Source organism: Schistocerca gregaria, chromosome 2, assembly GCF_023897955.1.
Source record: "Schistocerca gregaria isolate iqSchGreg1 chromosome 2, iqSchGreg1.2, whole genome shotgun sequence".
Taxonomy (NCBI): domain Eukaryota; kingdom Metazoa; phylum Arthropoda; class Insecta; order Orthoptera; family Acrididae; genus Schistocerca; species Schistocerca gregaria.
Window position 1 is genome coordinate 619,961,475 of NC_064921.1, and position 27,811 is coordinate 619,989,285.

General features: G+C 38.8%; 1 protein-coding gene across 4 annotated transcripts in view; it reads left to right on the forward strand.

Annotated features, from left to right (window-relative positions):
- Positions 1-23,743, forward strand: part of LOC126334600 (mitochondrial glycine transporter-like) — a 112,546-nt gene extending 88,803 nt beyond the window's left edge. For 2 of the 4 annotated variants that reach the window (XM_049996995.1, XM_049996996.1), the window contains exons 2-9: positions 10,719-10,854; positions 11,246-11,364; positions 12,208-12,292; positions 14,148-14,324; positions 14,619-14,787; positions 18,817-18,992; positions 21,322-21,414; positions 22,221-23,743. In XM_049996995.1, coding sequence (XP_049852952.1) covers positions 10,837-10,854; positions 11,246-11,364; positions 12,208-12,292; positions 14,148-14,324; positions 14,619-14,787; positions 18,817-18,992; positions 21,322-21,414; positions 22,221-22,247 — 864 coding nt within the window. In that variant the 5' untranslated portion in view covers positions 10,719-10,836 and the 3' untranslated portion in view covers positions 22,248-23,743. Of the gene's footprint in view, positions 1-9,304; positions 10,251-10,718; positions 10,855-11,245; positions 11,365-12,207; positions 12,293-14,147; positions 14,325-14,618; positions 14,788-18,816; positions 18,993-21,321; positions 21,415-22,220 lie in introns of those variants that run through there. The other 2 variants (XM_049996993.1, XM_049996994.1) reach the window with 2 other exon arrangements.
- The last annotated feature ends 4,068 nt before the right edge of the window (positions 23,744-27,811 follow it).

The window sequence follows — 27,811 nt, forward strand, 5'->3', positions numbered from 1 at the left end:
AACATGTAAAGAGGAAAAAAGTGAGCACTGTATTATACCAGGTGGTTTTAATTAAAGTGCAGCTATGCATTGAGTTCCAGAGTGGGCTACAATTATTATTTGGCAGTGAAACTTGGTAGATACTATAATGCAATACTGCTGACTTGATGTATGCTGGAAAAAAATTAGTTCCAATTTTGGTCACCAGCTGCAAATATGGCTCTATGAATGCAAGAAAGATGTATAGAAATGTTTCCATATTTAATGTATTAGTAACTGGATGTGGGCAGAAAAGATCAAACAAATGAGACAGGCACAATATTGATATTATTATTAACTGCTGCTTACACAATCCGCTCCATATCAGCACTGAAGACTTCAGTTAGGTGCTCTACAGCGCCAGATTTACTCCTGGTGGCCAAAATTGGAAATACTTTTTTTCTCAGCCTAAATTCGTTCTGCATTAATGCATCAGCATACCTGAGAAGTTGCACTGCTATACGATAATGAAGCTCTGTGAGTAGCTCACTTTGTTTGTAACAGTTTGGTATACAACTAACACACATACAAGAAGCTCAATCACAGTAGTAATATAAAGAAAATCAACACATATTCTATATAAGAAAGAATGTACCTGTGAGAGAAATAAAGGTACAATAAAGGTGGATGTCAAAAAACACTCAACAATTGTCTTTTAACATAATGGCTGTAATTAATTTAGTGAAGATTTATAAAAACAATCTAAAAACAGGTATCTGTTACAATAGACAGCAGGTAAAACAAAAGTTGACTATCTCTGGTATACATGATGAATCTTGTGACAGAAGTGCTGGGGATTTTCTCTGCCTCGTGATGACTGGGTGTTGTGTGATGTCCTTAGGTTAGTTAGGTTTAAGTAGTTCTAAGTTCTAGGGGACTGATGACCATAGATGTTAAGTCCCATAGTTCTCAGAGCCATTTGAATACAAGTGCTGTGTTTTTGTCTTGCAAAATCCATACCGCTTTCAGCTGGTGTACTGAAACTGACAATGATCTTCCATGTAGGCTGATTTCACAATGTGTTATCACTTTCTCCACAGCTCGTGGTCGTGCGGTAGCATTCTCACTTCCTGCACCCAGGTTCCCGGGTTTGATTCCCGGCGGGGTCAGGGATTTTCTCTGCCTCTTGATGACTGTGTGTTGTGTGATGTCCTTAGGTTAGTTAGGTTTAAGTAGTTCTATGTTCTAGGGGACTGATGACCATAGATGTTAAGTCCCATAGCGCTCAGAGCCATTTTTTTTGTTATCACTTTGATATAGCACTTTGAGTGGACCCAGAGATTGCCGTTGGACTGACAGCCTCACTATATCATCATGCAACATTACAAAATCACAGTGTTTCAGTTCTTTGTGCACTACCACTCATGGAGAACTGTAAGACTGTAAGGGAGGGGTGTGCACTTTCTCAGTATGCATTTTCCCTCATTGCACTAATTCAGGCAAATTGCATGAGGTTGCCAGTTTAACGAGTTCTGCCATTAGATTTAATGCTTGTCTATACAGAAATTTCCACCAGGGAAGCTTGTAAGTGCTCCTTGAAAGCAATCACACGCCTAATAAGACACAAGAGAGGCATTCATACCACTCTCCCCTCTCACGACATATTAATGCCTCTTTTAAAGTGTGATGCCACTGTTCTGCTAATCCATTGATTTGAGGGTGGTAGGTAGTCGTTTCAAAGATTTCACTCCGCACGTTTGACAAAGATTCGAGAATTCAAACTGACAGCCCTGGTCCATTGTGATAGCCATGGGACATTCAAAGCATACTATCCATATCTAATAACTGCATTTGCTGTTGATTCTCCTGTGATGTCCAGCAACAGAGTAGCCTCCACCCATCTCGACACTCTGTCAGTAGCTGATAAGATATATTTAAATCCCCCTAATACTGGAAGTGGGCCAGTTAAGTCTAGGTATACAGGGAGAGTCGCGTAAGACGTAACACCCCCTTTATTCCGGGGGCGATTGCACGTATCGGCATGCGGGTTTCGGCGAATCATAGCGGACTATGGGGCACATACGTTGGTGCATGCACAATATTCACAACGTTTATACTGTCCGAGATAATGAGGCAAGTACATGTTTTTTAAATGGGACGCTATACTTTTTTTTACCATCATTCGAACGCTCTGGAAAAGACGCGTATAGTGATGTAACGCAAGTTGCTGTTGTGATTCAAACTTTGCTCAAAAGAGAGTGGATGAGGATTTACCTATGTAGCGTTGGCCGTGCATGCTGCATAGAGCACGGCAACTCGGCCCGCGGATCGCGCGAGGCGTGTTTACAGTCTGCAGCCGCTTCCGACCGCCTCGACCGTCAATTCCAGCGTCTTTTAAGCGAAGTTTGAATCACAATAGCAACATGCGTTACATCACTATAAGCGTATTTTCCAGAACGTTCGAATGATGGTAAAAAAAAGGAATAGCGTCCCATTTAAAAAACATGTACTTAACTCATTATCTCGGACAATATAAACGTTGTGATTATTGTGCATGTTCCAAAGTATGTGTCCCATAGTAGGCTATGATTCACCGAACACCGCTTGCCGATACGTGCAATCGCCCCCGGAATAATGGGGGTGTTACATCTTACGCGACTCACCCTGTAAATGCTGTAATTGTTCAGCAGGAATTTCGAACATCCCTAAAGCTGGAGCAGAGTGTCGTCCTGGTTTGCATCTTTGATGCTCCACACATCTGTGTCCAAACTCTGCACTGCTTTTTAATATCTGGCCAAACAAAACGTTCTGTCACCAACCTGACCAACAGGTGCATTTCTGAATGAGTCCATCCATGAAAGTTGTTAAAGATGGTTTTTCTATAAATTTTGGGTATGTATGGGTGGACACAGCCTTACACTGTCCATTGCTCCAAGATCAGCCAGCTGTTGCTAGCCCATTGTGCCAAACTTTTTGTGATACCAACATACACACGGGTAAGTTACCAGTACATGCTATGTTGCTGTGTATCAGTAGTGAGACTGAAGACCATGGGGCAATGTCCTACATTTGTCAGAGGTCATCTACTTCTGTGACAGCTCTGTTAACTACCGTTTTGTGTTGTCATTGTGGGTTCCATGATTCTTCTCGTCTTGCACTGCCAGCATGGACAAGTTCGTCAGTGATCTTGTTTCCAAGGGCTGCACAGTTCTTGCTGTACTGATATGATTGATTTTCTAACATGATGAAAATATGTAATGCACGAAACTGCTTCCTTTTATAGGTAACATACTGCATAGACTCAATCGGCCAAGTCCAGTTTGACATCTACAGGTTACTACTCGCCTGAAATAAAAGTGGATTGTAGTGCATGTGGAAGCTTGAGAATCCACACTCTCCACGAGATGTTATCAGAAAAGATATCAGATCGTACAGCTTGCAGAAGATTCTGCCATAGTTGTGAAGGTGATCTGTTTGTTGTATCAAACTTGTTTTGTGTATACGATATTGCAGTGCCTGTGTTGTGCAGAATTATTGATATGAATGTGTCGTCTGATTATACATTTTGAATACCGTTTAGGTGCTCCGAGGCAAACAGAGATACTGTGACAGTGCAAAGAAATTAGTGACACACAAATATGCTCTTCATTGCAGTGCAATACTTAACTAAAGTTGTACAGCATCCCATTGGATGTGCTTGCAGACAAATATAACTAAGCAGTGGCCGGTCAAGGTATGTGTTACTGAATACAAGGTCAACAAGACAATGTCTGACCTAGGCACCACACTGTCAATCACTGTAGTAAATACCTGTCCCTATGTGAAGGTTATAGGTGACTCCACTTGTAGACTAAAATCTCCCTGGTTGATCTCCACTATGAACTGCAACCCTGTAACTCCACACTAGAACTGTCGTACACCAATGCTGATTGGGGTGTGCTTGTGGTTGGCGGCGAACGTCAAAGCACTGCCCGTGACGCAATCAGAACTGTCTCAGCACGCCAGTTCCGGTTGCATCCATAGGCGAGGACAAAAGTATGATGCAATGTTTCTTCAGACATGCATGTATGCCTGGAAGGAACAGGTACTGCAGCGACTACAGCCATTTCGAAATACATGAAATGTAGTAATATCACAAATTGAGTCCGTCTTGATGCAAAACACCATGATATTTGTTTATTTCTTTATTATCCCAAACTAAGTTTCGGCGACAAATATCACCATCATCAGTGGGTTTTTTAAATCTAAAACATGCACAAAATGGTATGGTTGTACAAATACAGTAAAACATTATTACCTTTCTACACATCGTCTTTTGAAATATAGTTTTATATTTATACTTGTATACTATCTTATTTATTGTATGCTACAGCATGTTTTAAGCTATTATTGGCGCTGTTTGTGACATATTTTCTGTGATCTTTTTTCTTTTGCTGTCTTTTTACTTAGCGAACATCATGTCATCTACAACCATGTGAGCGGCTGTTAGTAAACAAATACTCAAAGGTGAACTTCGTATGTCAGCAGTATATACTTGGGGCTGTGGTAGTGTTGTGGAAACACAGAAAAGGCAACCACACCATCCAACAAACGTTAGTACACGAATAGCTAAGCAACAGCTAAATAAAAACCAAAATAACTGGTTTCCACAACACTACCACAACCCCAAGTATATACTGCTGACATATGAGGTTCACCTTTGAGTATTTGTTTACTAACAGCCGCTCACATGGTTGCAGATGACATGATGTTCGCTAAGTAAAAAGATAGCAAAAGAAAAAAGATCACAGAAAATATGTCACAAACAGCGCCAATAATAGCTTAAAACATGCTGTAGCATACAATAAATAAGGTAGTATACAAGTATCAATATAAAACTATATATCAAAAGACGATGTGTAGAAAGGTAATAATGTTTTACTGTAATTGTACAACCATACCATTTTCTGCATGTTTTAGATTTGAAAAAAACCACTGATGATGGTGCTATTTGTCGCCGAAACTAGTTTGGGATAATAAAGAAATAAACAAATTAAAGGGTGTTTTGCATCAAGGCGGACTCAATTAGTGATATTACTATTTTTCTGTGCAAACACGGACCAAATGGAAGAGTTCCAAGATAATATTATTGTTACATGAAAGCATTCAGAGCTGCAAATATCGAAAACCATCAGCTATGCAATGGAATGATGACAAGGAAAATTTGTGCTTGATTGTGTCTCAAGCTCAGATTTTCCACTTATCGTGGTGGTCGCCTTACCATTAGTCTATCCAAGCACACTGCATATACGGACCAAAACTTCCATATAGTGTCAACCATGTGTCTACATCCTGTACTCGTACATTCAATATGTATATTCCTATATAGGGGAGACATTTTAACTGCAAGTCGCTTGTCTGGTGTTGGCGAATAAATACGATATTGTAGTGCCTGTGTTGTTCAGGAGTATAATGCAATGTTCCTTCAGACATGCATATGCACTACAGAATCGTATTTATTCGAAAACACCTGGCGACTGTGTATACATTTCATGTTATCTGATGTTGGTGGAGAGTCAATAATATCACTTATGAGGTGACTATGTTCAGCTAAATTGTTCAAAACTGCTAAAAACTTTTGAATATTGTTTTTTATTCCATAATTTTGTAGAATTAATTAGACAGTTTGAAACCAAATCTGTGGTTGACTGGGCCAAAATTTTGGAATGGTATTTTTGCATTTGTTTCTGATTACAGTGACTTGTCGCTGACCACTGTTTGCAAGGGAATCATTTTGTCTGATTCACACAGTGAAAGTACCTAGAACCCCTTGTGACATGATGGTACATCTGGTACACATTTCACTCCGCTGTATAGCTATACCCAGTGTGACAGTAAGATCGACACACCCATCATGTGACTCGAATGGTTGAGTAGTATGCTGCAATGCAATCAGAAACATTAATTTATGTTCTGGCATGGTTGAGTCTTGCAATGAAACTGTATTATGTTGAAAATGTGCCACATGTGACATCTTGTAGAAGGTTTGATGACTAGTGGCGCAGTCTGACATGTTTGCTCCCACTCTTCACGAGACTTGCTGTTGGCTAAATGGCTTGCGGCTTGGACTGCCGATACCTCTATAGTCTGTGTAGTTCATAGGTACATATTTCTGTCTCCTCCAGTTTTCTTCATCCTGTGCTGATGGAGTGATGATGGTGTGCAGTTCGCCATCTGAGACTGTGTCCTCAGTGACGACTTCTTTTTTGTACTGGCCATTGTGGCCCAATATCAGCCAGTGTTGGTTCGTTGCTGTCTACTATCTGCTGCCTTGGGGTCACTACTGTAGTTACTGAGCTCTTAGCGGATCGGAACTAAGGATGGTCGAACACACTGTTTAATAAACATTAACTGCTATATTGAATATTGATTCACATAACATAAGATTGGTACCAACACCTTGCACTGTCAGAACCCACTGACTTCATTCCTCCCCGGAGAACTTTCGCTACTTAAGCCTATTTCAAACGACGACATTTGGTTGCGCCACTCGTTGTGTGGAATGAGTTGCACGCAAATGATTTCATATTTGACTGTAGACACGGCGAAACCAGTATACACTTCAGTTTTGTCGTTTTGTGGGTTCCTGAGTCGTGTCTGAAATGAAAGTTTTGGCAGGTGCACGTCTCACGAGTTGTGATGGAGTTAAATCTTGTTGCGTGGAATCGCTGCATTAGAAAAAAATAAGAAACGTGTTTCGATTCGTGACTGGAAGAAGAAAAGACGTCAGCTTGGTTGCTCAGCAACCTTGCTGAAATAATTTGTAATGGAAGACGCAAGAAGTTCTTTTAATTATCTTAGAATGTCACCAGAACTGTTCACGTTACTTCTAAATAGAGTTCACTATGCGATGAGGAATAAAGATACTGTAATGCATGAAGCACTGTTGCCAGAACTGAAATTAGATATCACATTGCGTGCATTACAATCGAGAACACTAGGCATGCTATATGATGCGGTTTTAGTTGGTGTCGACGCTTTTTCATTAACCCCAATAATTATTTACATTGACAATAATAATTATTAACATTAACAGCAGTAATTATTCGAAGCAGGACGCATTAAGAAGAGAATGGTTTTCAAACTATTCTCTTGAAGATAGATCTGTACAGTGGCAATATTTCAATATTCAAACGTATGTGAATGGGGAGCCCTGTTGCGACGTCTTAAATAAGTGAATATTGAATAAAGTACGCAGCTTCTTAATTTGTGTAGCCTTCCCTCCTGTCAACAAAATTCCTTAAAAGAAGTCGTCCATCTCGAACTATGGGATTTTAGTCTTGTAGACGAGAGCATTTTCACAGCTAGAATTAAATTTACTTGTATTTTTCTTAATTCAGTTGTATATGTGCTCCTAATTCAATAAATTTTGCCCTGCAGCTCAGATGGTTCAAATGGCTCTGAGCACTATGCGACTTAACTTCTGAGGTCATCAGTCACCTAGAACTTAGAACTAATTAAACCTAACTAACCTAAGGGCATCACACACATCCATGCCCGAGGCAGGATTCGAACCTGCGACCGTAGCGGTCGCTCGGCTCCAGACTGTAGCGCCTAGAACCGCACGGCCACTCCGGCTGGCGCAGCTCAGATATTGTCAAACTATCTGTGTTCTGATCGCTTGTGAAGGTCTTAGAAGCAGCAATATATTGCTTATATTTATAATCAGCATCATTGAAATTCCACAAACAACTACGCAACACATAGATATCCAAAATGCGAACATTATTCTCCATTCCTCACTGCATATTTCAGTTTGTCTACACTCTACAAACACACATAACCTTAAAACTCATGCAACTAGTGTCGCCGAAGTTGGAACACGCTGAAAGTGTTTAGTTTCACTGACGCATGCGCAGTGACCTGTAGCGCAGTTGCCTGCAACTTAGTGTCGTCATGTAAACTAGGCTTTAGTCTTTGCGTGGGCATCCTTGTCTGCCGCTCTATCAATTCTGTTTGGTTCGATTACCCTTAACTATTAAAGTTATTGTTAAGCCGGGTTCACACACGCAACGAAAGTATCGCCACAAGTCAAGTCATTCTGAAGTGGCGCTGTGGGCTACCGTTAACACAGGACGCCACAAATTCTTCGTAATTGCGCAGTTTGCAAAATGGCGTCACCTGTCTCAGCTGATTAAACGGCTGTACATATTGATAAATAAGATGTTTCGGAAACATAAAAAATGTAAAATATTACTTATCAAAGTGTTTCTCGTCTCTCTTGTCGTGATTATATGTTTTAAGAACCGGTCAGCAGCTTCAAACCAAGCAAGGATGGGTTTATAAATACTGTCTGTAGACGCACCACTCTTAAGTGATTTCAGTAGTTTTTTATGCTCATTATGTAAGCATTTCGAATGCTTCGAATTTTTAATTTTGTTGTAGCTACATCAATTCAAGGTACATATTCACGCATGCTGTTTACTATTTCAATTAATGCAGCATCTCTCAAATTTCTGTCTTTGTGTGATTCGCTTTTGTGGCTCCAAAGGTATTCTCGTTCTTGATACACCTCCAAGAATCTCAAAATTGTCGCTGTTGACCACTTTTTCGACATATTAATAACAAACGCACAAACAAAAGAACTATCTGTGAACGAATATGCGCTACAAAGGTTTGAATCCAGCCGCGAGGTAGCAATCGAATGCCGTTATTGGATTGTGGAGAAGGCACAATGGCGCAACAAAGTACAACCAAGTTCAACTTTTTGTGGCGTGACAAAACTTGTGCTTCTTAAATGGCGCCACCGAAAACTAGAATTCAAACATGCAACTACAAAGCATTTGCAGTTCGCCATTAGCAGTGGCGATGCTTTTGTTGCCTGTGTGAACCCGCCTTTATTGTTGTTTCTACAGATGCATAAAATCACTTGTTTTCGTACTCCAAGGGTTGCTCCTATTTGAACGACGTTAGGTCTCATGGAAACTTATTTCCATGAACTACGGTTAGGTTATAACGGTAAAATTCGCTTCTTGTTTTATTGCAGAGTCTAAAGCCGGGTTCACACAGGCAATAAAAGTATCGCCACTGCTAGTGGCGAACTGCAGATGCTTTGTAGTTGCATGTGTGAACTCCTAGTTTTCGGTGGCGCCATTTAAGAAGCGCAAGTTTCGTCACGCCACAAAAAGTTGAATTTGGTTCTACTTTGTTGCGCCATTTTGCCTTCTTCACAATCGTAAGACGTCATTTGATTGCTACCTCGCGGCTGGATTCAAACCTTTGTAGTGCGTATTCGTTCGCAGCTTCGACCATAAATATAGTATCTATGGTCGAAGGTTCGCAGATAGTTCTTTTGTTTGTGCGTTTGTTATTAATATGTCGAAAAAGTGGTCAACAGCGACAATTATGAGATTCTTGGAGGTGTATCAAGAACGAGAATGCCTTTGGAGCAACAAAAGCGAATCACACAAAGACAGAAATTTGAGAGATGCTGCATTAATTGAAATAGTAAACAGCATGCGTGAATATGTACCTTGAATTGATGTAGCTACAACAAAATTAAAAATTCGAAGCATTCGAAATGCTTACATAATGAGCATAAAAAACTACTGAAATCACTTAAGAGTGGTGCGTCTACAGACGGTATTTATAAACCTATCCTTGCTTGATTTGAAGCTGCTGACCGGTTCTTAAAACATATAATCGCGACAAGAGAGACGAGAAACACTTGATAAGTAATATTTTACATTTTTTATGTTTCCAAAACATTTATTAATATGTACAGCCGTTTAATCAGCTGAGACAGGTGACGCCATTTTGCAAACTGCGCAATTACGAAGAATTTGTGGCGTCCTGTGTGAACGGTAGCTCACAGCGCCACTTCAGAATGACTTGACTTGTGGCGATACTTTCGTTGCGTGTGTGAACCCGGCTTTACGCAATTTCTGAAAAATCTTAGCATTATCGACTTTTGGAACCTTAGCGTTCGAGCCGGTAGTGTAATATTCTCTATGGAACAATCAACATTCATTTGTTATATTTGTAAACAGATAACAGACGAAATTTTGGTTACGTGAAAGAAAGTGCTTTAGTCTTGTCCATGAGAAGAAAATATGGAATATTTAGTTTCCAAACGTTTGGTCTTGTACTCAAATTACAAGGGCAGGTACTGACAGTTAGTGACAATTACTTGGTCACGTTTTAATCGCCAGAGCTGTTGCTTTCATGTCGTCGGAAGGTTATGTGATGAATCCAGTGATGCCTAGGTCAAGCGCATGTGAACCCAGTAGCACTGACTCAGCAGATAAGACACGGTATATATAAGTGGGGTCCTGCCGTGGTGATGTTAGTTCTGTCGCTGGCTTAACCGAGTGCCGCTCGTGGAGAGTCGGGTCACAATGCCTAGATTTGGCTAGTTACTAAGGCCATAGTAGGTCTGTTTTTATTGCGGTTGTACCACTGGACTTCAATATTATACCAAGAAATCAGCAGTTTATATTATTAGAGCTATTGCCGCAACGGGCAGTGAATTAAAGAAGAATCACGCTGCACTGTGCTAAGTCTCCTCGCACAGAACTAGTTGAGCCACGAAACTGTACTTTTCTTTAAAGCTATACTTTAAAGCATCCTTCATGCAGCCAAGACTAACTGTGGGGAAAATGACAGAATTTTTTATGCACAGAGTGAATCCTATCTACTACTCAGATTACTCTGATACGTAAAGCAAACTGTAGGCAGAGTTCTTTTTCTGTCAATAGTGTTCTGAAATCCTTGTTTTGAAGCTTGCAGTGTTCGATTGAAGAGCGCAGAGCAAGTTCGTGGCTGAATCACTCTGCAGCAGAAGATTTTGTGAATAACCTGAAAGTTGAAGACATCGATACCGAACATCATACATCAGCGATGGATATTATTTCAAATGTAAGTGTTTATGCTGTATACATTGTCTTGCCATAGAACGTTTCATGTTTGTTGAAATTAAGTGTACTAATCCATCAAACATGTTATTGTAAGTGCAAACGTGCACTTATGGTGTATTGTATGTCCATCTACTTAGACTTATTTTGTGCCCTCATGTCATTCCGCCGTAAAATTTGTTAAACGACTACAGCAGTTATACATTAAACATTAGAGCATCCATTGTTCTAAATAACTATATTTTAACTGAATTTATTAACCACTAGTTTAGAGGTGTCATAAAGTTAGTTTGTTGTGACTAAAGGAGTTTATAGTAGAGATACTGAAGTGTGAACATGTGATTGGAAGAATGTGCTGTGGAAGACTACTAATTGTAAACCAATCTTTATTCCAGAATCCAGTGTTGAAGTCATTTATAGCTGGTTCTCTTTCGGGAACGTTTTCCACCGTGATGTTCCAGCCCCTGGATTTAGTCAAGACTAGACTTCAAAATACAGTGCCTGCTGCTGTTGGGTGAGTGTCGTTTTTTTCCCCTCTCAGTAATTAATTTGAATTGTACCATAGATCAGGTATTTCTGGACAAAGAAATGCATTCCACTGAACGTGTTACAAACTATTGCTATTTAGCTTTGTAAACAGGGTTATACTGATGTACTATTTTTGGGCATTGTTACTGTGACCACATTTACAGCCCTTCTCTCAGCCAGAAATACTTTATTTACTGGACATCTGTAGGCCTATACTATCTTCATTCATTGCAGTTTATTTAATACAATACAGGACTGTTCAGCTACTCTTCTTGAGAGTTTAATCCATCTTATGAGATGAACAGCATTCAGAAGGGAAAATACATGGTGGGCACTACCACACAGTGCTAGAGTTTTTACATTTTCTTTTAATATTTGATATAAATTGTTTCTTGTATGTATTTTAATGTTAGACAATTTTTGTTTGGGCCTTATCCAACTTGGGGCTTAAGTTCACAATTCAGTGAAAACAAAATACTTTATTTACCCATTGAGTTTGAGTGTGTGATATAACCTTGCAGTATTTCATTGCTAAGTTGCTTAGTATGCATTTTTTTGAGAAATGCCATTCACTTACTCTGAATGTTTTCTAAATTTCCCATAGGCTTAATTATTAACTTGTTGCACAGATTTAATATTGGTTGTATCACAAACTGAACCACATCATCATTAAAACCTCTGAATGTAACATGAAAACCACTAGATTAAGCTATAAAATTTCTCTTATACAATAACTGAAAAATTTGTTCAGATAAATGGAAAAATAATGAGTAGTTAAAGTACTAGTATGCAAAATAGAGAGAAAATAATAAATTTTAATGCATTTCAGGCATCGGTCATCTGGTATGATAACTATTATGGTCCACATCCTTCGGAAGGAACATCTTGCAGGGCTGTGGAAGGGCATGACTCCTGTAAGTACATTGTAAAGTCTTTTTTTCTGTTTTTGGCCTTCATTTCATTTTCTTTATTTTCATTCTATAATTATCATCAAAATTCCAAACACTGCTATGCTTATTGGAAAAAAAGAAGTTTTTTTAAAAATGTCATTAATGCAAACACAACAACTGTATGAAATATGAAGGCCAGAAACATTGCTGAAAAGAATACTCAGAGGATAAAGAAAGAATGGTGAAGATGGTAAATCAGAATGTCATACACAACTATAGATTGATAAGCGTAAGGGTTACTTGGTAAAATAAGTTGAGGAAATCACACACTTTTAATTGCCCTGTGAGCGGAGGATGCTGGGAGCGAAAGCTTACAATCAGCTTGTAGCACATTGGGTGTTAAGGCTCCTCCCAGAGCAGCTAACTTACAGCTTGTAAAAGAAAGAAACATGCAATAGGTTAATGCATGCCAGAAGTGACACGAAAGTCTATGGCAAGTTGCGTGAAGGATCAGGTACAGTCTCTTTGCTCATTTTGGTAAATAATATTAAGTCACTATGCACAACACCACACACAGTCAATACAATATTCATAATGGGTATTTATTGTTATTGTGCACAAACTGATACACAGCTAATGATGGCAGCATCTAATAACAATCCAGAGCAGCCCAAAGTCAGCTGACTTCTACTGATCAGAGGGACCAAGTGAAATGTGCATGCAGTAACAACAAAGAACTACTCTTGTAAAAGATATGGTCAACTGAGTGGCATAAGAGAGAGACAATATGTGTGCTATGCCAGTGAAGTGAATAAAGTATCCAGAAAGAAATGAACTTAATGTAAAAGGCAATTAGAGGAAAAGAAAGCTGTGATATGAATATTTCTATGTTATAACAGGGGAGTAAGATGACAGAGTACAACAGTTAACCCATGGCAACATGTCATAATTTTCTATGACATCACATATGTTTCATGCTCTGTTAAGTGAGACATACTGAAAATGTAATACATGGAACTACAACTAAAAGGTCCTGTGATATTAACAGTTTACGCTACTTACAGTGTATCTTCAAAGTTGCTGCACACTGCACTCACTGAAACCTGCCAAATACCATTTATTGTCAGGATATATCATTATGTGATGAAAAATCATATTGTTTATTGAATGGCATACAAAACTGAGCAGTATAAATTGTCACATTTCGGGTAGACCACCTTTTAGCTGCACTAATGGCTGAAAAGACCGTAAGACATTCTTTGGGTTCACTTCACTCACTCCCAGATGGCGTAAAGGACCATTAAATTTAGAATATATGACAACAGTTGCATAATGCACATGAGACAAGAGGGTTGTACATTTGATCTTAAATATTACTGCACATAATCATGACAACTCACATTTAACACACACTGGCAAATACCAAATTTCAAATGTGGCATTACAACAGATACATGAGAAAACTAACCAAATGTCCACTGAATGGCAATCTCTTCTCAATGAATGATCACTGTATGGGAAGCAAATAAACCAAAGAAAATTAGTATTAACATTTTTATCTACAATCATGATTACTTACAATATAGAAGTTAGTTATGGAATATGTGGATCCCATTTCAAGTTTGTACCAGTGTGCAAATCCAAACAATTTTGAGAGTTGACAGCAGTGGATTATTCCTTCAAACTTGTTTTCAAATACTTCAAAGAAAACATAGATGTAGACAGTACTTTTTTTCTTCTTATTGGGCAAAGTTATTACAAACACTTGCAGTTTCATTCTACCTTTGATCTTACCATATATTTCCTCATAACACCTTGTTGTACTTTCTAAAAGTGTAATTTTCAATGCTTTATGTGGTATGTATTTTTCGTGTTTCAGTCAATAACACGCTGTGTGCCAGGTGTTGGGCTGTACTTTTCATCACTTCACTGGCTGAAATCGCACCTTGTGCAAGGAGATCCTGGACCAATGCAGGCAGTGGCATTGGGCATGATGGCGAGGACATTGTCTGGAGTTCTTCTTATACCAATCACAGTTGTGAAAACGCGCTTTGAGGTGTGTGTTACCGTAACATGTATAGTGTTTCACACCGTCAAATATGATGATAAAATAGTGATTTTCAGATGCATTTTAAATCTCTTACTACAAGGCATAAAAAAAGTATGTAAATGTTTGTACAGATATCTTCCTTTAAATTTCGTCACTATCATATTTCCAAAGCAGTGTTTCATATTAATGAAATTACTTAATTTTAATTGAGTAAAGAAAGTTGTTACATTTAACAGTTTCTTATTGAGGTGTATTCCAATACAGTTTCACAATTTTCTGTATGTGTATTCGTATTTCCAGAGTGGAGTATACCAATATGGAGGTGTGACAGAGGCACTGCGTGTCATATACCGGACAGAAGGTGCCCGTGGACTATGCTGTGGTCTGCTTCCAACACTTATTAGAGACGCACCATTCTCAGGGATATACTTAATGTTTTACACGCAAGCTAAGAAAACCGTGCCACAGGGTGAGTTTTGTACAGAAGATTTAGTGCATTATACTAAAAATTGAGTGACACATCAATTACATGTTTGAGATTATTATATACGGACAGTGATGGTATTATTTGTTATGTAGTATTATAAGTAAGCAGTGTAAGAAAAAGACAAAAATCATCTTTTACATATACAGTATATCCTCCCTAAGAGTCATCAGCTGAATTTTCTGTTGTTTCATCAGATATTTGTAATTTCATTTTTGCAGTGTGTATCTGGAGTCAGCCCAAACAAATACGGCTTATCACATCTTTCGAGCAACATCCAGTGCCAATTTCTTTTCAGTTACAAACAAAATTATCTGTAAAGCAGAATTTTACATACCCATTTGATAAAGTAGTCCCAAAGTAGTCAAGTGTAAAATTTGTTTCATTGAAATGTATTAACAGAGACAGTAAAAATGGAGAATCACTCTCAGCAACTGACAGCGCTGTTGCATTGCAGTAGCAGTTGGCATGGGCCAGGTTGCTGCTGGAGTACTGCTTATTCTTCATGTTTCACATCAATAAAAATAAATATCACACTAGACTAATGTGATACCACTCTGTAGAATGAGCACCTAAAATTCCACTTTTAAAATCATACTGCTTGTAACGGGAAACAGACATTTTCCGTCGATGCTAGGCGTCGCGTGGAAGATGTGAAGAACAGTGTTTGTTTGGATTGAAAAACATACAGAGAAGGGAAAAAGTAAATGTCGAAGACTCTTAACAGGATGCCGGGCATATTTTGAATTTCAGCTAATTTCGATTTATTTGTTTAGGTAATATTGTTCACGTTTATGAAATACTTGTACATATTTTGTACCTGTAGTTCTCCAAATAATTCTGTACAAGTATTAGAATAGTTTCCTCAGAAACACTACTGCAAGAACTTCCCCCATCTGTAGAAGGGCTACAGTGACCCTTCTTTGAGAGGATCTTAGTTATGACAGCAAAATGCTGTTTGGATTTTTGCTTTGAGAGTTACACCTTTCCCATTCACTGTGTTCCATTCATTCATTGACTGTTGCCATTATGAATAAGCTGATAGAATATTTCATCTTATCCTTTTAACACTCTGTTTTCATACACTGCTCTAATACTGTCTAGTCATTGGCATTTACTTTTCTCCTTCTCTGTGTGTTTCTCAAATGTTTAATCCTGATGTAGCAGGAACCGCTGTAACCTTTCCATAAACAAAGAAAAGTCCGTTTCATTCTCCCGGGGGTCATCTTGCGATGTTTGTTGACTTGTTGCTCCTCTGCAAACTTTTAATATGTGGATTTCAGCTCTTAGAAGTATGAGATCATTCATTTTTTCATAGTTTTTTTTTGCACACTTTCTTACAATACTTGAACATATGTATATTGACTTAAGTTTCCATCCATACACTCAACATGCATCCGATGCAGTAACTAAAAGTTCATTGCTGTAAATATCACTGCCCAAATACACACATTTTGTTCACAGTTTGTTATCTGTTAGATGTTGTTTTATCTTGATTTCACAAGTATTTTTATGATGATTATCATTACCTTTGATCTAGAATGCTGAACCTGCTGCTCACTGCTGTATTTTCATTTCTTTTACATCAGACTGATGGCGATGATGCAACATCGTTTGTGAATGTTAGGCTCTTATTGCCCACACTCATTTTCTTTGAGTAGCTATACTCACTTCCTCCCCACCTTCATTCTCTCTCTAAGAGATGGAACGGATCCCCTGTGGTACACAAAAAAGGTCCGAACGCTGTTGCAGAGGCAACGGAAAAAGCATGCGAAGTTCAGAAGAACGTGAAATCCTGAAGATGGGCTAAAATTTACAGACGCACGAAATTTGGCACGTACTTCGATGCGAGATGCCTTTAATAGGTTCCACAATGAAACATTGTCTTGAAATTTGGTAGAAAATCCGAAGAAATTCTGGTCGTATGTAAAGTACACAAGCGGCAAGACACAGTCAATACCTTCGCTGCACAGTGCCGATGGTACTGTTATCGACGACTGTGCCGCTAAAGCGGAGTTATTGAACGCAGTTTCCCGAAATTCCTTCACCAGGGAAGACGAATGGAATATTCCAGAATTTGAAACACGAACATCTGCTAGCATGAGTTTCTTAGAAGTAGATACCTTAGGGGTTGCGAAGCAACTCAAATCGCTTGATACGGGCAAGTCTTCAGGTCCAGATTGTATACCGATTAGGTTCCTTTCAGATTACGCTGATACTATAGCTCCCTACTTAGCACTCATATATAACCGCTCGCTCACCGATAGATCTGTACCTACAGATTGGAAAATTGCGCAGGTCGCACCAGTGTTCAAGAAGGGTAGTAGGAGTAATCCATTTAACTACAGACCTATATCATTGACGTCGGTTTGCAGTAGGGTTTTGGAGCATATACTGTATTCAAACATTATGAATCACCTCGAAGAGAACGATCTATTGACACGTAATCAGCATGGCTTCAGAAAACTTCGCTCTTGTGCAACGCAGCTAGCTCTTTATTCGTACGAAGTAATGGCCGCTATCGACAGGGGATCTCAAGTTGATTCCGTATTTCTAGATTTCCGGAAAGCTTTTGACACCGTTCCTCACAAGCGACTTCTAATCAAGCTGCGGAGCTATGGGGTATCGTCTCAGTTGTGCGACTGGATTCGTGATTTCCTGTCAGGAAGGTCGCAGTTCGTAGTAATAGACGGCAAATCATCGAGTAAAACTGAAGTGATATCAGGTGTTCCCCAGGGAAGCGTCCTGGGACCTCTACTGTTCCTGATCTATATAAATGACCTGGGTGACAATCTGAACAGTTCTCTTAGACTGTTCGCAGATGATGCTGTAATTTACCGTCTAGTAAGGTCATCCGAAGACCAGTATCAGCTGCAAAGCGATTTAGAAAAGATTGCTGTATGGTGCGTCAGGTGGCAGTTGACGCTAAATAACGAAAAGTGTGAGATGATCCACATGAGTTCCAAAAAAATTCCGTTGGAATTCGATTACTCGATAAATAGTACAATTCTCAAGGCTGTCAATTCAACTAAGTACCTGGGTGTTAAAATTACGAACAACTTCAGTTGGAAGGACCACATAGATAATATTGTTGGGAAGGCGAGCCAAAGGTTGCGTTTCATTGGCAGGACACTTAGAAGATGCAACAAGTCCACTAAAGAGACAGCTTACACTACACTCGTTCGTCCTCTGTTAGAATATTGCTGCGTGGTGTGGGATCCTTACCAGGTGGGATTGACGGAGGACATCGAGAGGGTGCAAAGAAGGGCAGCTCGTTTTGTATTATCGCGTTATAGGGGAGAGAGTGTGGCAGATATGATACACGAGTTGGGATGGAAGTCATTACAGCATAGACGTTTTTCGTCGCGGCGAGAGCTTTTTACGAAATTTCAGTCACCAACTTTCTCTTCCGAATGCGAAAATATTTTGTTGAGCCCAACCTACATAGGTAGGAATGATCATCAAAATAAAATAAGAGAAATCAGAGCTCGAACAGAAAGGTTTAGGTGTTCGTTTTTCCCGCTCGCTGTTCGGGAGTGGAATAGTAGAGAGATAGTATGATTGTGGTTCGATGAACCCTCTGCCAAGCACTTAAATGTGAATTGCAGAGTAGTCATGTAGATGTAGATGTAGATCTCTCTCTCTCTCTTCCAAAACTACTGTCAGTCATGCCCACAGGCAGCTAGAGGTACTAGCAATAGAACTTTTCCTCTTTTTCGGTACATAGTTGTAATTTGTTGTGTATCATCCACTTGTGTCCTTTTGTTTGTTGTTCAAAAAAATTTGTATACAAAAATGCATATAGGCTGATAAATTTTGTGTTAGTTTTGTTAAGTTGGAAGGATAAGTACTTCTCCTACACCTGGAATCAGATAAATAACCTCCATCACTTTTACTGTCAGTCATTTTTCTTTTGACTATGCAAAGGAAAAAGAAATGATTAGGTTTGTGCAAAGGCAATTACTTTTGTTTCACACCAAAGTCAAAGTTTAATCTAACATCTTGTTTTTGCAGAATGGCTTCAGCAGACATCAGCAGGTGGCAACAGCTTAACACATTTTGGGTGTGGGGTGATTGCTGGTGTAATGGCATCAGTGGTTACCCAACCTGCAGATGTACTCAAGACGAAGATGCAACTCTACCCGCATAAATTTTCATCTGTGCTGTCTGTTGTTATGTATGTCCATAAGGTCAGTAAATCCGCATTTCACATTTTCCTTGACAATTATTTAACACATTGACTGCCACACACTTAGAAATGGCTGTTTCATCCCTTGGCCAGGCCAGGAACACGGCATTAGACATGAGACTGTCCAGTTCCCTAACTCACTGGAATTAAAGAAAGCACAAGGTTTGAGGAATTCCTTGTGGCTTTACAAGAATTACGATAGGACACTTTCAGTCTTACATCTGTTTTTGAGACCATTTGCCATTTCAGTTGAAAACACTCCGGCCAGCCAGAGTGGCGTGCGGTTCTGGGCGCTGCAGTCTGGAACCGAGCGGTCGCAGGTTCGAATCCTGCCTCGGGCATGGATCTACATCTACATTTATACTCCGCAAGCCACCCAACGGTGTGTGGCGGAGGGCACTTTACGTGACACTGTCATTACCTCTCTTTCCTTATCCAGTCTCGTATGGTTCACAGGAAGAACGACTGTCTGAAAGCCTCTGTGCGTGCTCTAATTTTACATTCGTGATCTCCTCGGGAGGTATAAGTAGGGGGAAGCAATATATTTGATACCTCATCCAGAAACGCACTCTCTCGAAACCTGGCGAGCAAGCTACACCGCGATGCAGAGCGCCTCTCTTGCAGAGTCTGCCACTTGAGTTTGTTAAACATCTCCGTAACGCTATCACGGTTACCAAATAATCCTGTGGCGAAATGCGCCGCTCTTCTTTGGATCTTCTCTATCTCTTCCGTCAACCCGATCTGGTACGGATACCACACTGATGAGCAATACTCAAGTATAGGTCGAACGCGTGCTTTGTAAGCCATCTCCTTTGTTAATGGACTACATTTTCTAAGGACTCTCCCAATGAATCTCAACCTGGTACCCACCTTACCAACAATTAATTTTATATGATCATTCCACTTCAAATCGTTCCGCATGCATACTCCCAGATATTATACAGAAGTAACTGCTACCAGTGTTTGTTCCGCTATCATATAATCATACAATAAAGGATCCTTCTTTCTATGTATTCGCAATACATTACATTTGTCTATGCTAAGCGTCAGTTGCCACTCCCTGCACCAAGTGCCTATCCGCTGCAGATCTTCCTGCATTTCGCTACAATTTTCTAATGCTGCAACTTCTCTGTATACTACAGCATCATCCGCGAAAAGCCACATGGAACTTCGGACACTATCCACCATGTGTGTGATGTCCTTAGGTTAGTTAGGTTTAATTAGTTCTAAATTCTAGGCGACTGATGACCTCGGAAGTTAAGTCGGATAGTACTCGGAGCCATTTTTGAAACCACTCCTGTGCATGTGCAGATGTAACTGGTTGACTTGAAGATAATTCCTGTTTTATTTACAAATCTTTGTATGTTAAAATGTCCAGACATCAGCACTGCTTTTATCAGGTAGATTTTCCAAATTTCCATAATTAGATTGCAATTGTGCTAGCATATTTCAGGCAACATATTTGCGTGGAAGACCTTTTTTTTCGATTATGAAACTAAATAAGTTATATTATGTGGTAACTTCAGGGTGAAACTCTGTGAAATTATCTGTGTCTGTTCGTACCAGTTATGCCTTCAGTGCACAAAAAATAATTAATACTGATAACTTGTTTACTTAGTGATCTACATTGTTTAGGACTGTGGAATATAAGAACCAAGTCATATGTAGTATGACTTTACTGACATTTAAATGTGCCATGTTCGCTGTTTTCCCACTCTTCCCCATCCTCCTGCTGAGATAGAACAGCGTGGTGGTAGGGAAAATGTGAAGTGTGGCTGAGGGCTTTGGCACCTGCGCTTGACACGTGAGCCAAAATCCTGGTCAACCTCACTTTATGTATTGATCAGCTGTTTGATATAAGATTCTTGTCATGAAAAATCAATAGTAGTTACTGAAATAAACACAGTAGAAGAATAGTGCAACTAGAAAAGATGATGAAAAGTAATCCTGTATTATTATTATTATTATTATTATTATTATTATTATTATTATAGTTCAGTTGATTGAGAGGTTCTGAGTTGAAATTTGCATGAGGTGTAGGAAAATAATATACAGTGAAAGTAGTAAGCTTGCTTTTTGTGTACATTTCCTCTTTCAACTGTTGCTTCATGTTCCTCTTAGGTGTATTTCCCCTTACTCGATATAGACAGTCTCTGGGATCTCGTAAAGCACCTCAACAGATGTGCTACAGCCTGATATTTAATTACACTGACTCTAGGAAGGACAGACTATGGGAATTTTATTAACAATTAACAATTGACAGTTGTCTGCTTTATATTTTGATGGCTCCCATTGAAGGTATTTAGAAATGCCTCATATTTTGTTTATAGACTTATGGATTTCGAGGCTACTTCAAAGGACTGGCACCTCGAATGCTCAGAAGAACGTTGATGGCTGCTATGGCATGGACAGTTTATGAACAGGTATGGAAATTTACTCCACAGTGCAGTCTTATAATACACAGGGGTGGGAAAATTTGTACAACATCCTTAACGTTTTATGAGATAACCATGCAGCATGAAGGCTGGAATAAGCTTCTGGAATCTTGAGTGTTGGGTTTTCTTGTCCTTACATTAAATGCACAGCTGCAGTGAAGAGTCCCTCCCAAAGATAGTAACACTGTAGATCTAAACTAGTTAGTCAGTCTCACAGAAATGGTAATGTCACAATTTTTTTAATCATACATAGTACTGACAGTGTTTTGATCATTATCTTCATTTAAAGATACCTCTTTTGTCATATACACTACATCAGTGTGAAAAAAATCCACATTTCAATAAGATCTATTGACGAAGTAAATCCCAGGAAACCTGTAATATTTTAAGAATGTAATTTTGTCTGGTATTCTCTCTCCCCCCCCCCCCTCTCCTCCCTCAGTGCAGTGACACACCATGACGGCCCACTACCTTATCTATTACCAATCAGTTTTTGTGCTGGCACATAATTTTCATGCTGATAGTGTTGTGATTCCTATTGTTACCTGGTGATTATAACAATGAACCTTGGAACAAATGACAGAATTTTTGAAAGAAAAGTACTCCAAGTCACCTTGTGCTAAGACCTGTGGCTTTAAAGGGCTGTTCTGCAGAATATTAGTTTCACATTAACTGACCAAAAAAAGAATCACCCAAACTGTGCACTTCCCTGTCAGAATTGTCTGTTGCTATTATTGTGATGGAGTATAATTATAGATTATTTATTTGTTTGTTTGTTTATTTGTTTGTTTCAGATAACTAGACAGATTGGGTTGAAATGACCCCTGCTATCGCTGCATTATATGTGGCGCAATGCTGTTACCCAGTAGTATTATATTCATCAGACTGCTGAGAGCACAATGACATCATCCCTCTTGAAATGAGATAGTGTCATTGCTTCAGGAAAGAAATATTCTTTGCACATGCGGCAAGGAAGATGCGACTGATAATAGTGTAAGCTGTAATGTCATGGATGTTTGTGATACTGTTCATTTGCACAAAGTTGACAATTTGCATGGTGGCTGATGGAAGTGACTGTAGAGGCGTTTCACATTTACAGAAACACCCATCATCCACCATACCAAGTGTCAACCTGGTTTATGAGAATAGTAGCTGAGAGCAACAGATGTCACACCCTATTTATTCCTTCTTAATGTTCATTGAATATTTACAGTCAAAGGAACCATATGAAGTCAGCTGTTGTAAGGTCATTAAATAATCAAATTATCTATGCTCAGATTACCTATATTGATATCTTCTTGCAGAAAAGTTATGTAAGTGCAGATATCTGAATTTGCAGTTATTTTTCACAGATTGTGATCCTTTATTTCCAACTAATCAATGGTATCTGTTGTGTAAGTATTTATTGTAGAGTGTTTTGTGGGAGATATATTTTATGTAAGACTTTACATATTTGTAAACATGTCTGTTGTATTTTTGATAGATGTTATGACTTTTATACTCTGTATCAAGATGAAATTTTGAAAATTTTTTAATAACTGTAACCCTACTTGTGAATTTATAGACAAATGTGTATTCTGTGTGTGATGTAGAATGTGGATTTATTCAAGCTCTGTTAATCTTTTGCATTCCTGGACATGGTAAGACTTTCCAAATTACATTGAAAGTGAGCTTATAAAGATGAAGCTTTCATGATCAAAAAATGTCTTTTTTTAAAGTAGTAATAACAACTATTTCCTTGGACAGGATGAACAAACATTGGTTTGTGCGCTACATCTCTATCAGAATTGATGTATACTTCAACTGATACTGTGTGGATGAATCATTAATATTCACCTGCATGCATTTGAGCCACAGGGAATTTGAGTTGGCACCCATTCGACAGTTTTTTTTTCTGCTTACTTATGGATGGAACAATATTTCAGAGCATTTTGTTGTGTATATTGCCTTTAAAATATATAAGTGCTCTACACATACTGTAAATCAGCAATTCTATCCAGGGGTGTTAGGCACAAATGTAAGTAATCACCCAAGACTATGCCCACAAGGTAGATTGATTACATTTCACTTTTTTCTGGATCGGAATACATGAAAATAACAATTTCACGATATTATACAGTTAAAATTAATTTTTATTGCCACAAATGATAATATTGTTCACGGCAATATTAATTGCTAATTGTGTGCATAATCAAGAACCAAGGCTCTGATGCTTCTGCTCCCCAGTAGTGGTTCCAATTAGTGCATGTATACAGTTATTCACATTAAAGATAAAATCATTGTGAATATGAATAAAAGTATCTTATATGGTCTGGTATTTTTTTTTTCCCCCAAAAGTTAAGTCATTCGCATCTATGGAATGGTTCTTTTCTATCATTTTAAATGGCTAGTGAAACCATTTGAAACTTTGGTTCATATTTAAAAACTGGAAAGTTATTTGGATACATATTTCACATTCCTTCCAGCCAGAGGCTTTAAGAATATTGTGTGTCTACAGTAACTGGAATAAGAAAGATGTAATTTGTTTCATAGATAAACATGTATTTTTATGCAAAACAAAGTGGATTTTTTTTCCTTCTACCCCTAATACTCTGAAAAAAATTGAAGCACATTCTGCATGACAAAGTTGTCATATAATTTGGAAAAAGAAAAGGTCGAAACAGTGCTCAAAAGAATATTTGTGTGAAAAATAAACTGAATCTGAAACTGTGGGCCACATAGGATAACATAAAATCAAAACATGCAATTTTTTTTTTCTGCAAGTCATTTTCTCTTATGGCTCTTTGAACTTCTAATCCCATTTGTAGGTTAGATATGTTTTGTTTGGTGAAAGGATGGGATAAAAACACAATGTGTTATGTTTCCTGTTTGATATTTGAAGACTTAATTCAAAATTTTTCTAAAAACACATTCTGAAATGTTTGTGTTGTCATGATGACACACAGAACAGTAAATATCAAAGATTTGAAGATGCGGTAAACCACCAAAAAGGAAAATACTATGCCTAGGGTTCAAAACACTCTTCTATCCTAACAATTTATAAGAATAAATGGAATCTCAGTAGTTGTGTGTAACCAAACTAATTCCATCACAGAAATATCTTTAGGGACACTGAAAATGTCAAAACATGCATTGCCAGAGACATAAATTTCTAATAATCTGCTTTTTCAGCTATCATTAAAAACAAATGGTTTATGTTGCTTGTCACAGAAACTTGCCACTCACTATTTACACTGTAAGAATCCTGCAGATCATCATCATACATTAGTAGCATAAAGCCAAATGCTCTGCCGAGTTTTGATTTTTGCAGTTACATCCTTTTCATTATTACTGTGCAACAGTTATGAGTATACGGACTGTTATTGAGTTGGTAAGTGTGTACCATGTCAAGGAGACTAATTTACCATTAACAGCTTTCCTACAGCACTAACAAATCTTCAAACACAGATAGCACCATGTTTTTTTCTGAGGGGGGAGGAGGTTGCATCTTACTTTGATATGTATATCACAGTTGAAACTAATTTTTATTACTATCCCTAAATACAATAAAGAAGTAAATGACTGGAAGAATTAGGTCACAGATGAAGTACCAGCAAAACCGTTCAGTTACAGACTCTAATATGAGGGAAGCTCAGAAAGTAATGCACAATTTTTTTCCTTCCCTGGTGCTTGCAGTGACAATGTTGAAATTTTACAATGATATAGCGTGAACTTTGATCTATAGAGGGCATTTTGATTTCCAAGTGCAGCTGTAGCGAGAGAAGCCTCGACTATGAAACAGTGTGCATGTTACTGTTGTTAACTTGCCAGGAGCAGCGAAGTGTAATTCAATATTTGTGGGCCAAAAGGCATAAAGTGAACGAAACTGAAAGGAACATGCATAGCATGTATGGGGATGACTGCATGGACCATAGTAATGTCTCCAGCTGGTATGCTTTCTTCCAAGAGGTCTGTGTAAACTTAAGTGATTCGCCACACCCTAACAAGATAGTAAAAGCTGCAACCCCCAAAGAATATTGAAGCCATTGAGGCAGCAACTGTGAAGCAGCAGTTCAACATTTCCTATGTGCAGTGTACAATATTGTTCATGACGCATTGAAATTTCGTGAAGTTGGTACTCATAGGGTGCCTAAGAAACTCAGACAACCATAAGGACCAGTGAATGACGACATGCTTGGATCACTTATTGCATTATGCCACAGGACATGACTTTCTGAAAGGAATCAGCACTGGTGATGAGTCGTGGGCATAGCAATACAAGCACAACACAGGGTCACTGCGAATGCTGCTGTCTACATTAAATTTTCAGTTCAGTTGCATTAGGCCCTTCCTGAAAAAGTTCACAACATTAATGCTGACGATGTCAAACTTCATGACAATACTCCGTCCTATGTTGCTTTTTCTGTTAGTGAGAAAATCGGCAAATTTTGGTGGGAGGTGCTCCAGCATCCACCACACCGTCCAGGTTGTTCACTGACGGACTTTCATCTGTTTGGTCCCATGAAGAAATTCCTGGACGGCCAATGCTTTGGACATCTGCAGAAGTGAAATCATCAGTCCACGGATTTCTTTACTCCGACCAAATGTTCTTTGAAATGTGAATTTGGTATATTGAAACTGGTAACATGATGGGAGAAATGTGTTGAGAACATTGGTGGCTATGCAGAGAAGTGGGTAAAAGATGTAAGTTCACTTTGTTCATCTCATGTTACCTTTCTGGTAATAAAATTATTGCATTTTTATTTTTTTCAGAATAATTTTTTTATATATTGCTCCTAATTACACTACAAAATAGAAGGGAGTTCAATCATGCAATCAATGCCAGTAGTTTTATCTGAAGGTGGTGGTGGTGAATGACTCGTGATCAAAATGTACAATAAAGTTTCTCAACTGGTTTATCAATCTCTAGCCAAACAGGACATTCACATATGAAGTTTCATATAGAGAGTGATTAAAAATATGTTTCTGGGACCTCATACGATTCAATTTGGGCCTGTTACTTGTCTTGTGCTATCAGTGAAAACATTACTTTTTTTGTTTTGTTTTTTTAACGACCTCTGGTATGTCGTTTATGTGCCACAACTAAGGATGGATGAAGTGCAAAAATCTTATGGCACATTTAATTCTTCCACTAACCCCCTGCCTCCTGAAGTGATGTGTGTATCAAAGGAAAGTTGTGCACCTCGTGACACCACTGGTTTGCTGTGGGACCAGCGAGAGGTGGTACAAGCAACTGGTGCCACATTTGAAACTGTCATTCCTGCCTCCATACAAGCATCTAGTATAAGCCTTTGCTTTTGCTTGATATCCAAAGCCTGCTATGTTTTCACCCCTGGTATCTGTGAAAAAGAGTCTTCGCTCATGCGTTAAGATATTGGGATTCTGTTATAAATGAAGTGGCCAGCATTGAACAGTAACAATTATAACAGAGATGAGGGGGCACACACTTAGTAAAACATGAGGGTGGGCTCTGGATATTGGCTGAAGGCAAACACAGATACTTGACACGTGTAGCTGGTTTCCTGCACCACCTGACGTTACTGGTTCAGAGTCAAGAGTAGAACTGTTGCAAGCTATGCAACTCACCTTTCATGAATATTTCAAACTGGCCCTCTTCGGATGGTTCCAGATGCTACTATGGTGCCTATATACATGGAACACCATGCCAGCCGCAGCAGTCATTGGTGTTTTAGTCCAAATGATGGCAGAGATAGCTGTCAAAAGCTCAAGTGTCTTATTTAAAACGATAGTTTGTAAATCAAGAAGAGTTTATTTAGGCATGCCACAATGAAAGACTGAGGACACACACACGAAAGAGTTATCTGATTAGGTACTGACAGCACTGGCTCAGGCATTCTCAGACTTTACATGATACCGCACACTGAATTCTTAGTTTTCAGATGCAAAATTAGATCCATTTATGTCTGTCTATCATGCTGAATATTCAGAGCCTCTCTCAAGAACCACACCATTTTTACATTAACATGCCTGTGCCTTTATATTTAATAATAATAATCATAAACCCCGTGGAGACCCGGGAAAAGAATAGGCCTCCAGTATGTTCTGCCAGTCGTAAAAGGCGACGAAAAGAACAAACTACGAATAGGACTAACCCCCCTTTTAGTGTGATTAGTTGGTTAAGGACAGAGCTAATGAAGCCTCGGACAAGCGCTGTCATGGTCGGGAACGACACTTGAACCCTATGCCCGTCCACAATGGTAACGACACTGCTAGCCACACGGAAAATGATTTAAATCCAAATAGAGGTGTTTTGCAGGATATGCTTCCTGCAACCACTCTAGAAGGAAAACAAAGACAAAAATAAAAGGATACCCCAGTCAATTAGAAAACATCAAACAACAAGTACAACAAATACTGGAACAAA